Source organism: Triturus cristatus, chromosome 11, assembly GCF_964204655.1.
Source record: "Triturus cristatus chromosome 11, aTriCri1.1, whole genome shotgun sequence".
Taxonomy (NCBI): Eukaryota; Metazoa; Chordata; class Amphibia; order Caudata; family Salamandridae; genus Triturus; species Triturus cristatus.
In genome coordinates this window covers 661,401,979-661,416,010 of record NC_140594.1, presented here as the reverse complement: position 1 = coordinate 661,416,010, position 14,032 = coordinate 661,401,979, and the positions used below count along the sequence as shown (strand labels likewise).

Genomic DNA, 14,032 nt, shown 5'->3' with positions numbered 1-14,032 from the left:
CAATCATAAAGGCTCTTTATAGGGGAGGTCGGTCAGGTAGCCAAAAGGGACATTGCCAGACTGTGGAAGCAACCTACACCCACCCTCGCATACAGCTGTGGCAAACAAGAGTCGACTGGTGCGCACAGCAAGAAAAAACGATTTATGAGGGATGTCCTAATAAGCATGATAACGTGTGGGGGAAGTGGTGGTGTTACTATGGACGGTCCTCATGAAAAGACTGGCTTCTGGCAGGGTCGTCTTGTGTATTGTTGTGATTCTGAATGCTCAGTTCTTACTGCTTGTAATGTTGGATGGCGCCACTGTATAAATGAAATAAATGTGGCCTTAAAAAAAACAAGGTTAACAGAAGTTGGCCTGGAAACTATTCTAATAAACGTTTATGAATGTAATTTTTACATGAGCCAATATGTATATTTGATAATGTGAAAATCTGCTGGCCGATTATAAACTTACTTTCATTAAAGCCCTCTCCTTAACACCCCTTGTACCACAAGCTGGAGAAGGTTTTACTCCTTCCATGTCCATGGGTAATTTTCCGATGTGGAAAGAGATTTGAGAGAAGTTGATGAATACCCTTAAACATGTGGTTGGGCACAGACTCAAAAGCTATCTTTTCCTGTCAACTATTAACCTCTGTGAGCACATTTATGAAAAGGCAACAAATCAGACCCCTATTGGAATCCAAAACCTGATACTATACAAGGCCTGGCATAATCAGAGTGAATGCTGCCATAATTTGCCACCTTACACCATGGCACAAAAACGGAAGAGATTGTTTTATAGGACAAGTGCATTTCTGCAGCATCTCGTCCCTTGAGAAAGCAAATAATTAATTCTGCAACCCTGCTTATGCATAAAGACATCAGAAGTATTTTCTTAAATTGTTCTTTCCTAGAAGGTCTTTCACTGCCTCAACCTTTCAATGCAATGGGGAATGTTGGTGCTCATTCCCCACTTAGACCTTTGTGGGGTTTTGGGAAATGGTTGCTATGTAAAGAAATATATTCATGAATATTCTATTCCTAAACTATGGAATGGTCACAATATGAAAAACATCTAATCCAAAGGTTAGGGGACCAGCACATGTGAAAAATGTTTGAAAGCATGTTTAGCTGCAGTATGGTTGAAGCCTTTGGGAATCAGGAATGGGCTTCTAAATCTCAGCATTAGTACATAAAATCCTATTATTTCTAAGATTAATTTTAAGATTTGCTATTTGTAAGCTTGGAGAAAATGGCAAAGCCAGACAAATTGGACCATTAGGTCAAGATTTCAGAATTTTATGCAAACTAGCCCTGAATAGAGATCAGGAAACCCCCTCTTTGCTCCCCGCAATCACCCACTCCTCTGCCAAAGTTCACTCAAAGCAAAACATAAAACAGCTGTATGTCCAGCATCTCTCCTGAACCATTAAAATAGTGCAAACCACTGATTTAACTGTGGTCTTCTTCTGCACAACTAGAGAAAGATTTTACAGCAGCCCAGACATCTTAAAAGATCACCCAAGAAGGTTAGAAGAAAATGTGAACTCATCAGTATAAAAAAATGAAAGACCACAAGTGGAAAATGTGTGGATTGCATGCGCGATATCAGAAAACAGCTCAAAGCAAAGTAAATTAACTAAGCAGAAGAGTCTACCAAATGACTAACCAGCAATAATAGAAATGTTTTATTAATCAATGTTTCACCTTGTCATTCTTGACATGATACAGTGCTGAATTCTCTATGACGGAAGTCTGGGTGAGTCCAAATTTTCCAGTTAGCAGCTGAAAGACAAAGAAACAAGGGTGTGGATTAACATGGAAATGTATACTTAACTCGTGCAGCACAAGCTTCCTCCAAGGTAATGAAAACAACTTTCTACAGACTTCAAAAAGTAGATGTAGGCTGTGAAACCCTCTGAATGAGTACATATTTCTGAGTAAATCCAAGCAAAGGGTATCTCAGTATTTCAGTCATAGCTATCTCACTCAAGCAATCTAAGAGAATATCAGCCCCCACCCCTCATGGTTCAATAGCATCATATGACTCCGGTTGGGCACTACACTCCTCTAATGTCACAGAATAATAGACAACAGAGCATAAGGGTGGTCAATATGAGGCTTATCAGAAGAATGTTTTTACTCAACCAAGAGAAGCTCTCTATGATCAAACATACAACAAACAGCACATATAGGCTTGATTACAGGATACAACCAAATACAGTGACATGTTGTAAAAGCCTCACAAATAAGGTAAATACCATGTATCAAAAATACACAGATTAAGAATCCGGACATTGGAATAAGTAAGATCATAATGAAATAAATGCAAAAGAAGGATATTATCTGAAAGCCCTATTTATGCACATTAAGTCAAAGGAGGTGATAAAATGTGCAAGGAAACAAGTAAACTGTATGCAGAGAATGCATAAACAAGCCACTGTTGAAAATACATCAACAATCACACATGTATCTTTCCACATTCTAAAGCGTAACGTTAGAGGCGATACAGAATCCAAATGTTGACCAATCTAGAGAACACTAACTGTTATATCCTGAGTTTTACTTAATTGTAATTAGCCTAGGTCTTCCTAGCTGCTCAGCCAGAGTGAGAGATGGTAACGGAATGTTGGTGTGACTGTGATGAATGGAATGCCTGGGTGCCTGTGTGGGTGAGTGATGACAGTTGGAGATGGGCTGAGCAGCTAGGCAGGCTGCTCCTGGTGGGGCCGTGATATGGGCTGTTACATGGGCTGACTTAGAGGCTGTAACAAGGGCCTAAGATTGGCTTATGATGAAGCTGGTACGTGGCTGAACCTTGTCTGAAGTGATCTGGAACTGGTACAATAAAGAAGGCTTTGAAACCTACAACATGGCTACAAGTGTCCTCCTGTACAGATCACAACATATTAATTTTGGCGACGAGCGGGCTGGACCCAAGCGTACTCAAGGACTGAACAGAAACCAAGGAACCACAAAGAAACTGTGAACCAGCGCAACTACAAAGAAACTGTGAGAACCAGCGCAACTACAAAGAAAAAAAGAAATGTACATGTAACAGTATGGAGTAAAAGGCAAGCCGGCCCCACCAGTGTCCAGTCATCGGACGGCCCCAATCTGTGACCTGCCTGATCTTACTCCATGGACGTGACCAAAGGTATGGTCTGTATGTTAGGGTGTGAAATGACTGCTTGTCACCCTACCACTTCCTTTTAAATCTGCCGTATGGATGTATCCGGTGGCCGTTCAAGATGTGAGTTGTGGTCCAACTCAGTGAAGTAAAGGAGAGTGGCTGTTCAAGATGTGAGTTGTGGTCCAACTCAGTGAAGAAAAGGAGAGTGGCTGTTCAAGATGTGAGTTGTGGTCCAACTCAGTGAAGTAAATTCACAGGTGCTACACAGGAGAGATGTGGTGATGATAAGACTTCTGCTTTGGTGTCAAGAAGTGCATTTCAAAAGATAGTGCACAAAGTATCTTTCTATTTCTCAAGACCATTTGGTCTGTATGGATCAAGATGTTCCAGGGTCTGCGTGCAAAAGTGGCACACATGGACATTTTAAGTTGGCAACGTGTGTATGTCCTAGTCAGATTCGATTGAGGCTTTGCAGTTTTAACCACATCTTCATGTTCAGTAAAGCAGTCATCGTCTAGTGTATACTACTTTGTGTTTGCCCTGGATCTGGAGGTCACTACAATCTGCTGCAGTCACTGCTCAAATGGAGAAGTTGCAATTAACAAGCCTAATTCCTTTACGGAGCGAGAATGTGCTCTGTGTTTATGTTTGGTTTAAGAGGCATCTGTTGTGAATGACAGCACAACTTATGAGTTTCTCCGTTTGGTTCTCCTCTGAAACTTTGTGACTTTAATTTTGTGGCAAGCAAATCGGCATTGTGTAAATGGAGTTATTTGTCCAACAAAGTTTTATACGATTTGGACATGTGTCCGTTGGAACTGCGCTAATGCCCATTTAACCGCCATGCTCAATTTGAAAAGAAACGGAGGCACGAGCCATTCTCTGCACGGGCTCTCTTACCTTGCGTATTTGTCTCCATGGCAACGTGGTTACGTCCTGTTCCCTGAGGCACGGTCAGCTGCCGATGGACGCTCTGCAGCACAGCAACGCCGGGAGCCATCCGGTACGACGTATTAAAAGTGTGCCGCCATCTTGCGGTTAGACGCGCTCCACTTCGTGAGTGCATTTTCTCTGTGGCTCTTAGGCATTATCAATAAAGTTTTCTTATGACGCCTGGCAAGCTGGGGACAATGCGAGATTTTCGTGATGGATTCATCGGTGTTTGTTGGAGGACGGTCAAATTTACGTCGACTCTACAAGGAGGTCTGTCTATTTCACCGAACTTTGTATTTGCCGGTAAACTTCTAAGGCAGGAGACACATTTCAGTGGCATAGTACTTTGTCGATGCAGAAACGTGATATCTTTAGGAGTCCAGCAGTTATGGTGTAACACTGGCCGGTTTGTCAAGGGAGTAATGATGTGTTCTGTTTCTTTAGTTTTAGTGCGGTCATTTTAAGCTTTTCAGAGTCAAAATAGCACAAGTGAAAATTTCAAAGTTGAGGAACAAGAACATTATGCCTAGTTTAGCACTCGGGTGAGAGGTCGCTCACCGGCGTTGGGTATAGTTTAGTGATGTGTTACAGTGTTCATTTTATGTCGTGATGTCACAGTTGTTTTATGCTGTTGTTAGATGGGACACCTTAGTCTCATGGTGGGTGGTCATCACAGTTCATCCCTTAGGAATAGGGGTGAGGTTGGGTTTTGGTCCCACTTAGTGTCCTCTACATGGGGGTAGGTATATGGATTATCATCTTTTTACCAGTGGGTGTTATTACTGATATATGTACAAGGGTACATTGTTTGTGTATGCCACAGTTTCTCTTATGTGAGGGTGGTTATGGTCTTGGTGGGTGGTTTCCCACTTCTTTGTGTTGTGTGTAAGTCGTCCTGCGCTTCACGTGTTGTTCTGTGTAAGTCGCCCTGCGCTTCAGATGTTGTATGTGTGTAAGTCGCCCTGCGCGTCACATGTTGTCCTGTGTAAGTCGCCCTGCGCTTCAGATGTTGTTGTGTGTGTAAGTCGCCTTGTGCATCACGTGTTGTCCTGTGTAAGTCGCCCTGCGCTTCAGTTGTGGTCGTGTGTAAGTCGCCCGGCGCCTCACTGTGTGTACCCTCTATGTGGTCCATATTGTGGTACATGTGTATGTGTAGTGTTGGTTCAGCCTTGTTGTCTGTTTCTGGCCTCGGGTGTTTGTCGTCAGGTGTTTTCACCTTTCACTACATGTATTTCAAATGTTCAGGGGGAAGGATGGGGTCACTGCTAGTTTGACAGTTTAAGTCTTCCCCAAAGTACGCAGTGTTAGTCCGCGTTGTTATATGGTGTAATAATCTTCATGAGGGAGGATGGGTGATGTTGATGCATGTTTTCTATGATATGTCGTTTTTGCCTATCTTTTCTTTATTTGCCTTGTTCTTGCTTTAGTGATGTGTTACTTTTGGTTGCATCCTTGAGTTATGAATACTACGGTTTGTTTTGTGTATAGTACTTTGCTGTAGTAATGTAAACTTTGTTTTCATTTTAAAAGGAAAGGGATAATGTTATATCCTGAGTTTTACTTAATTGTAATTAGCCTAGGTCTTCCTAGCTGCTCAGCCAGAGTGAGAGATGGTAACGGAATGTTGGTGTGACTGTGATGAATGGAATGCCTGGGTGCCTGTGTGGGTGAGTGATGACAGTTGGAGATGGGCTGAGCAGCTAGGCAGGCTGCTCCTGGTGGGGCCGTGATATGGGCTGTTACATGGGCTGACTTAGAGGCTGTAATAAGGGCCTAAGATTGGCTTATGATGAAGCTGGTACGTGGCTGAACCTTGTCTGAAGTGATCTGGAACTGGTACAATAAAGAAGGCTTTGAAACCTACAACATGGCTACAAGTGTCATCCTGTACAGATCACAACACTAACCCAAGTTTCAAGAAACAATACCATTTACTGACGACTGCCTAAAAAGAGAACACTTAAAATATACTAGTTATTGTAAGATGATATCCTAAGAAAACAAGTAGTATATACACTTGTAACTGGCCTATACAAGAAACTCTGCTTTGCTCAATAAACTGAAAATACAATAGGTCAACCAAACCAGCTTATAGGGGTCTAGGAAGCATTTATCAGGGGCAACATAGTGAATAAGCACGTGTTGCTCCAAAATCTTAACCTGAAGGAAAGTCTTGCTACCATATTAAACATCAGATTTCAAACCTCACACATTCTGAAACTTATGAATGCAGCTAACATTCGGTTACAGATCGCTCACTTAAGAGGTTTAGCATTCCCTTGGCTAGCCTTTAACATTTATATAAAGTTATTGTACTATATTCAAAACACACGCTACTGAAATGATACCCTTTAGTAAATACTTGGATGCTACTGTAAACTCTAGTTGCTTCCATCTAGGCACATAAAAGGACTTCTGTATTTGCCACAGGTCTGTAGATGTGAATTTGAAAATCAAACATGCGCTAAACAGTCTTTGTCAGTCATGCATGGGTAAAAGCTGCTTGCTGAGCAAACGGAGTAACCTTACCCTGCTGAAAAGAAGAGTTTTCCCAGAGTCACAAAGTCCTACTAGCAGCACTGACCGCCTGGTACTCTTCCTGCTACGGGCTACTTTCCACAGAACTGGGTGGAAGAGAAAGCAAAAGATTAGAAGATGCCCGACACATCAAAGCAGTACAGATCAGAGTTACACCTAAAGCAAACATGGCAATCACAAAAATATATTACATTCTCAGAAAGGCAGTGTAGCACAGAGAAGCAGAACAATAGGTTAAACTGTTTCGTTCCCTAGAGAAAGAAATTGTGATATACCGCTTTTGAATGCCAAGATACTAGGAAAAGAATAAACCCTATAGGAAGATAATGCAAAAGGTACCACAATATATAATGAATGCATACCAACACTCTTAAGGTGCACACCACCTTCGTAGAGGTCTCTTTGTAAGGTATTATACAAATCTAGAAAGGGAAAGCTTTCAGAGTGGCAGGAAAGCTTAAATAGGCAGGACACGTTCTTAGTCGATTAGGAATGGACATCCAGAGAAAAGGACCTGCTGCTGGAAAACAATGCGCGGCATAAGATTCAAGATGGTTTCTGGGAGCAATCACAAATGAATAAAAGTCACCATGCAGAGTCTGCGTAAGACAATAAGGCCTGATGCTAAGGTTAAATGCACAGAGGCTAGATTGAAGATATCTGTTCATCCAGCAGGTTATTCTGAATCTTTTCTTACTTGTGAAACCTCAGCTCTCTATTTAAGACTAAGATGGAACAGAGGGCTGCATTTCTGACCATCTGAAGCAGTGTTGTAAAAGTATTGATTAAGCAGCACGGTTATTACATAACATTTTGTGAAAATGTATGCAAAACCTTATGAAATGCAAATGTTGTTTAGTGCTATATTTTAGCCTGAAATGAGTCCACATATCAATTTTTGACATGAGGGTGCATTTTGCTGAAAGAAATAAAAATGTGCAGAAAACAAAAGCGGTGTGAGCAACAGCCACATGCATTTAGGCCGTTCACATTATTCCCAAAATCTTAAAGTAATATTTTGCAGCAAATGGTATTAATTGCAAGACATGGCCTAATTTCACGTAATAAACACAATTGTAAAATTCCTTAAATTGTATTGACGCAATTTAAACTTCGCATCGGCCAGGTAGGCAGATATAAATGTTAAAGTAGCCAAGTTTCAAATAAATTATTGACCCTACTACCAAAGTTGTCTCGTAAGGTGAAAGTAAGGAAACAATCTGTGATAATTTTCCAAGTTATTGGAAGCAGATACATTACACTTTATGTCTCTAGATATCTAAAGTCATGCGGCAATAAAAAGTAAATGCCAAGTTTTAACCGTGGAACATGGGCTAGGTATATGGTGCAGAAAAAGAGTAAGAGTGAAAACTCTTAGGCTATCCATAGATTTTTCTCCAAACGTGTAGAATTCTGTTTTACCACTATTCAAATGAATTTGGATCTGATACATCCAAATGTGGATTCAGCCCAGATGGTGCTGAAAAGCATAAGAAGAATATGGGTTGTTTTTAGTGATCAAAATGTAAACCTGTGTATATGTTAAATCAAGAGCAAGTGAACTGTGAAACAGAAAAGTTGTATAAATATTACATAGGACCAGAGACAGGGTTGAGCATTGCATAATCCCACGTTTAGGGGTAAACAGTGAAAAAAGATATGGTCCTAGGTGCGCTCTCTGGGATCTATGTTGGAAGGAGGATCTATAGCAGTTGATCGAAGGCACCGCTTGCACCACCGTCACAATCCTATTGAACAGTATAATAGTATCCTATGATTAACTTTATTAAAGGTATCAGACAAGTGGGGAATGACCAGAAGACAGCTCGTCCTCTCATCTGCCCATCCTTATGTGTAATTCCTAAGTCCTAGCAGTGCTCTTTCAGACCCCTGACGTGTTACTCATTGATTTACATCATGACCGATAGTACTAAAGTTGGAACAACTGACAGTTTTCAGTTCGTTTTTTTCATCAGGAGTATTCTGATGAAGTCATTACATTTGGGTGTACAAAGCCCTAGGATTGGTTAATCAATAAATGGAGCAAAATCACAAATGGATATCCTTAACAGCCAAGCTGATGTAAGATACCCGTTTCTTGAGTGTACCAAGAATCCTTACAATATCTGTTATACAGGAGGAAGAAAGATGAAATGAAGCGGGCAGGCTGGGAGAAAGCATTCAATCTGCTGATGTTTTGCCAGATGCCTTCAGATCAGTTTGGCACTATATGCAAGATTCTTTCAGATTGTTTGATATAGTATTGCCAAAAAGGGCTTTTAGCAATTGATTGGATTTGTATATACCTCACTTGCCTTTTATTAATCAAAGCTGCCTTCCTGGTGCTTATGCTTCCTCCATTTACATTCAAATCTAGATCTTGCTTCAACAATCTGAATTCTATATTAAACCATGAGGTGGTATTAGATTCAAGTATTGGATTTGGACTCCAGAAGTTTTAAAGATAGCAAACATTTGCATGAGAACCAGGGTATCTGGAATTTAACACAAAAAGATGATGGACGGAATGTTGAAAATTGTCAAACATGCCCCCCCAGTCACAGATCTGGGTTTAATCTATTGTTATTTTGCTTGCCACCTCATTCCAGTTTGGTCCCAGCCATATGTAGATCAGCCTTGACCCTGTTCCCCATGGGAACAGTCCAGCCCGAACTGCCAGGCCAGGTCCTCCTTGTACCGGAAAACAAGCATTCTGCGACCGGTTTTGGGGCATCACCCCTCATCAGCCAGGCTAGGTTGAAACTGGTGGCGTAGCTAGCAAGAGACTCAAGTCTGGGCATACCTTTCCCACTTAGAGTGAAAGTGCAACACAAAAGATGGACGGAATGTTTAACATCATCAGACATTCACCCCCAAGTCACAGACCTGGGTTTAATTCATCGTTGTTTTGCCCGCCACGCCATTCCAGTTTGGAGCCAGCCACATGCAGATCAGCCTTGACCCAGCTCGAAAGGACAGCCAGGTCCTCCCTGGACCGGTAAACAAGCATCCTGGGACTGGTTTTGGGGCATCACCCCTCATCAGCCAGGCTAGCTTAAAACTGGCGGTACAGCGAGCAGGGGACCCAGGTCTGAGCATTGCCCTTCCCACTTAAGGTAAAAATGCAACACAAGAAGAAGATGGATGGAATGTTGAACATATAACTGGAATATAGCTGAAATATAACTTTATATGACTTCTTATAATTTGCTAGCTGATTCCATTCAATAGAACAATGTTTTTTTTAAATAATAGAGTGAAAGTCTTGTGATCACATCATTATGGGAATTTTGGGTGGTGAGGGGGGCAGTGACAATGATAAAATCAATTAGATAATGGGCAACCCAAATCACACAATACTCTTCTCACTATGACATGATCCTGTTTGATGATCAATGCATCAATTATATGCCCTTTGCGTTGAGTATAGCTATGTAGGTATTTGTATGTATCCCCAGTCACTCGAGGTGTTTCAAAGGTTGAGGACATAGGGTCTGTGTCAGAATCATGCAAAAAGTTAAAAGAATAATGGAGTGTTGAATGCTATATTGAATTTAATCTGGATTGGCATTAACGGGTAAAGTATTGTTTCTTGCAGGGTGACACTATAGCACTGTTCCTAGGAAAAAGGCTTCAATTACAGGTCAGAATGTCTAACACTCAGACTTTCACCTGAGGAGAGAAAACATTGATTGATAACCTTTGTTATTATGTTATCCTTTAACCTGGCTGTCAAAAAACACATCTTTTCAAAGAAAACATTTTTGAAGAAACAAAAATAAAAAATAAAAAAACTAGACCTTTTTCTCTGCCTACTGCCCCACCCGTGTAAAGTTGTGCATCTATGTGCTAACCCAGGTCTTAGCGTCAACATTCCAAGGCACACTATGCGTGTGCATATGTGCGTGATGTATGGTACATGCATTGCATGTATGAGTAAGCCAGAGTATTAGAGGTCTATAGAGGCCAGGCTGCATTCCCAGACAGCAGATGTGCAATGGTAACATAGCTGAAGGGAGGAGACTTAGTTACTGAAATGGGTTATGAGGAAACAAAGCTCCCTTTAGAAATTCAATTAGGTCCTTTCACTGGACACATGAAAACTGAACCAATACGAACTGTTTCTGAGAATCCAGAGAAGCCACATCCCCGTCTCCTTTGATGGTATAAAAGTAGAGAGATGCTGACCTGCTTGCTATTCCAGTTGTCAAGTTCTCTATGAGCAATAACGGGAGTGCTCCACAGACTGCTCTGAGGACTGCTGTGTAATGAGCGCTGGAGTCTGCCCGACAGCCTGCTTCCCAGACATGAAGAGACATCACCTGGAGAAAGACCTGGAAAAAGGGTAGTCTCCATGTCTTGAAGCACCTTAGAGCTAACTTGCCTGCTGAGAGGGAAGGAGTGCACAAACCCTGCAGGATGTGTGAACGTCTAAGAGGGGCCAGAAGCAGCTGATCACGGAGCTGAAGGTCCGTCTATCTAGAGAGAAATGAGCGTGCTCCTGGATTGGAGTGCAGTCTCTTTTCTCCGAGCGGCTGCACCACAGAACTTTTGTGAAGTTATGCAACTCCCAAATAGGAGGGCGACACTTTTAAACACCCCTTGCTATTTGTGATTCGAAATAAGAATCATTCCCCCTTTGACAAGTCATAAAAGCTTTCCTGCCTAGTAAAAGTGATTTAGCAGGTAACAAAATACTCTTTTGCACTTGCAAAGCATATTTATACATGAGACCCAATCTTACTAAAATAGTGTAACTCCCAAATAGGAGGGCGACACTTTTAAACACCCCTTGCTATTTGTGATTCGAAATAAGAATCATTCCCCCTTTGACAAGTCATAAAAGCTTTCCTGCCTAGTAAAAGTGATTTAGCAGGTAACAAAATACTCTTTTGCACTTGCAAAGCATATTTATACATGAGACCCAATCTTACTAAAATAGTGTTTTTAAATTTACCCTAAGCAGTTCCTATGAGTTTTGTCAACAAACAGCCATTCTTGACCAGTTTGTGTGACCTTTAGTTGCCTCAGGCTGAAATAGAAGACTGTTGTCTCTTGTACTATGAAGTAATAGGAGGAACAGACAGCTGAAAAAGAAACAGTGCCTACTACTTGAAAAAAGCTGATTGGGAGTCTCTATGAGCTATAATTGATACAAGAATTTGAATCAATGAATTCATGATATCAGTCATTCTTTTTTCAAAGATACAGTAAGGGTGTTGCCAGTTCTGGAGTGTGTCCTTTTATAAAAATAAAAAAATAAACGTTTTCACTAGGTACCGTCTGATTGTGTACTAGTAAAACAAGCACTGCCAACATCAATAGGTCTCTCCTATAAGAAAGCTTTTGGCTTTATCAATGTTTTTCTAATTTTAAAGAAGCTGCCTAGTGTGTGTCCCGATGCTGCACGGTCCTGCAAAAAGCAATTGTCCAAGCCAATAAGTCCCAAAGGCGAGACTTATCGGTTTTGCCAATGCTTGCTTACTTTAAGACATGTTGAAGAGGACCCTGTGGTATATGATTTACAACAGCGCAGGGGGTTGGAGGAGGCAAGTAACCCTATCCTCTGGGGAGAGGATGTGGTGTTGCAGCTAGAGCTGCCGAATGGGGAACCAGGTTCGAGTGTCAGCTCAGCATCCTGTGATTTCTGTAAAATCACTTACCTCCCAGTGCCTAAAAACCAAAAAAAAATACATCCTTGTGTAATGTAACTGGTGCTCATGTAAAGAGCTCCAAGACATCTGAGTCAAGTTTGCGCTGTATAAATGTTGAAAAGCAAAAAGCTCGTCTTGAATGAGTTTCCTGCCCTGTCCTCTTGCACAACTCGTTATAGCAGTGAAACTTTTTATTTTTTTTTTAAATAAAAAATATTTAGCTTCACAATTGAGAACTTCTTAACAGCTTTTTCTCAGTTTAAGTTCTTTAATACTAGGGAGGGCTCTATGAGAAACACAAAACATTCATTTTCAGTGTATGCCAACTATTGAAAATGAGAGTAGTTGTGGTTTTCTGCTGGTCATTTAGCTCCCTTCTTGTGGACCATCTCTGTAGGGAGTGTGCATTTTAATTTTAAGTTCGGCGGCTGGAAGAAACAAAATCATTGGGTCCGTTTATCAGAAACCTTTTCTTGCATGTGAAATGACGAGACATTTATAGTGAGGTGATATACCATTTTTCTCAAATACATATTTATTTAGGAGAGGGTGGCACCGTGGAGAGTTGGGGGTTGTTTCAAACAACGGCCAGAGACGGAGCTTGTAAATACACAAGCACTCGTGTGGAGTGCTCATGCATAAAAATAATAGCTCTTAAAACGGAAGCAGTGAATGGACACAAATACTTGGTCCATGCTCTAGGGGAGGACTAAAAACAAGAAGAGGCATGAAGCATGCATGCCATGGACAAATGGGGACAAACAATATGAAACAGACGATTAAGCGAACAAAATAGTAAGCCTATGGGTGGGCTAAAGCCTAACAGATTAAACACAACACTTCTTTTCGAGACAGCTGAGACCTAAAAAGAACTTTTGAATCTTTTTGTAGATTTTCTGGTAGACAATCTTATACTGCGCTCAATACATTTTTTCTAAACAGTGGAAGCCTATCTTATATAATGTGTGTAACAGACTATTTTTTAGCTAATGCCTTGGATAGTCACGGTGTTTCTGTCAAAGACTGGGACTAATCAATACTATAAAAACACTTGCCACTAATCGCTAGTGTGCAAACCAGGATTCTGATCAGCAAACCCTACAGTTACACACTCACAGTGAAATGAAGTTATCAAATTAACCAAATGAGCGTTCTACCAAAACAATGAATTGCCCACACAAGTTTAACTTACACTTATATACATCTAAGGTGTGTCTATTACATTATATGTGCAGCTACATGTAGGCGAAAGGCCATCAAAATAGTTACCGAATATTTAGTTACTTTTAGCCATGTGGTAACCCACTTACCCACAGTTTGCCCCCACTTCCAATGTAATCAAGATCATAGTTCCGATCATTTTGTAACACTTCGATCGACCGATAGTTGCTGTGCTTCCAAGCAAAATAAAAGCACTACTCTTTGATCAGTATTTAAATATACTATGTATAATTTTCCTTCTTAAGAACCTTTCGCCTGTTTGCAACGCACAACTTAACACGTAGGCCCAGCTCACCTAATATAATATAAAATAGCCCAATCCCTCCATAACGATTGAGAGCATATACCTCCTAGGCTTGCAGAACTCTCAGGTTTTCTAGTGGCATCCGTACGCAGTTCATCCAGTCCAAGGTTCTTTTACCCCTGGTTTTATAATGTGTTTAACAGGGCTACAGATCCCAGCTGCAACGAAAACGCCTGGACTGCAAGAGTCACTCACACGTGGAAATGGGTCACCTGGGGGCCCTTGGTGGGTTTTCAATGAGAAACTTTAATGAACCCTCACACCT

General features: G+C 41.1%; 1 protein-coding gene across 1 annotated transcript in view; it reads right to left on the bottom strand.

Moving 5' to 3' along the window:
* Positions 1–14,032, bottom strand: part of SRPRB (SRP receptor subunit beta) — a 94,518-nt gene that overhangs the window by 79,811 nt on the left and 675 nt on the right. Inside the window, exons 2-3 of the mRNA XM_085634231.1 lie at positions 6,580–6,674; positions 1,692–1,769 (exon numbers count right to left, since the gene is read on the bottom strand). Of these exons, the coding sequence (XP_085490357.1) occupies positions 1,692–1,769; positions 6,580–6,674 (173 nt within the window). The remainder of the gene's footprint in view (positions 1–1,691; positions 1,770–6,579; positions 6,675–14,032) is intronic.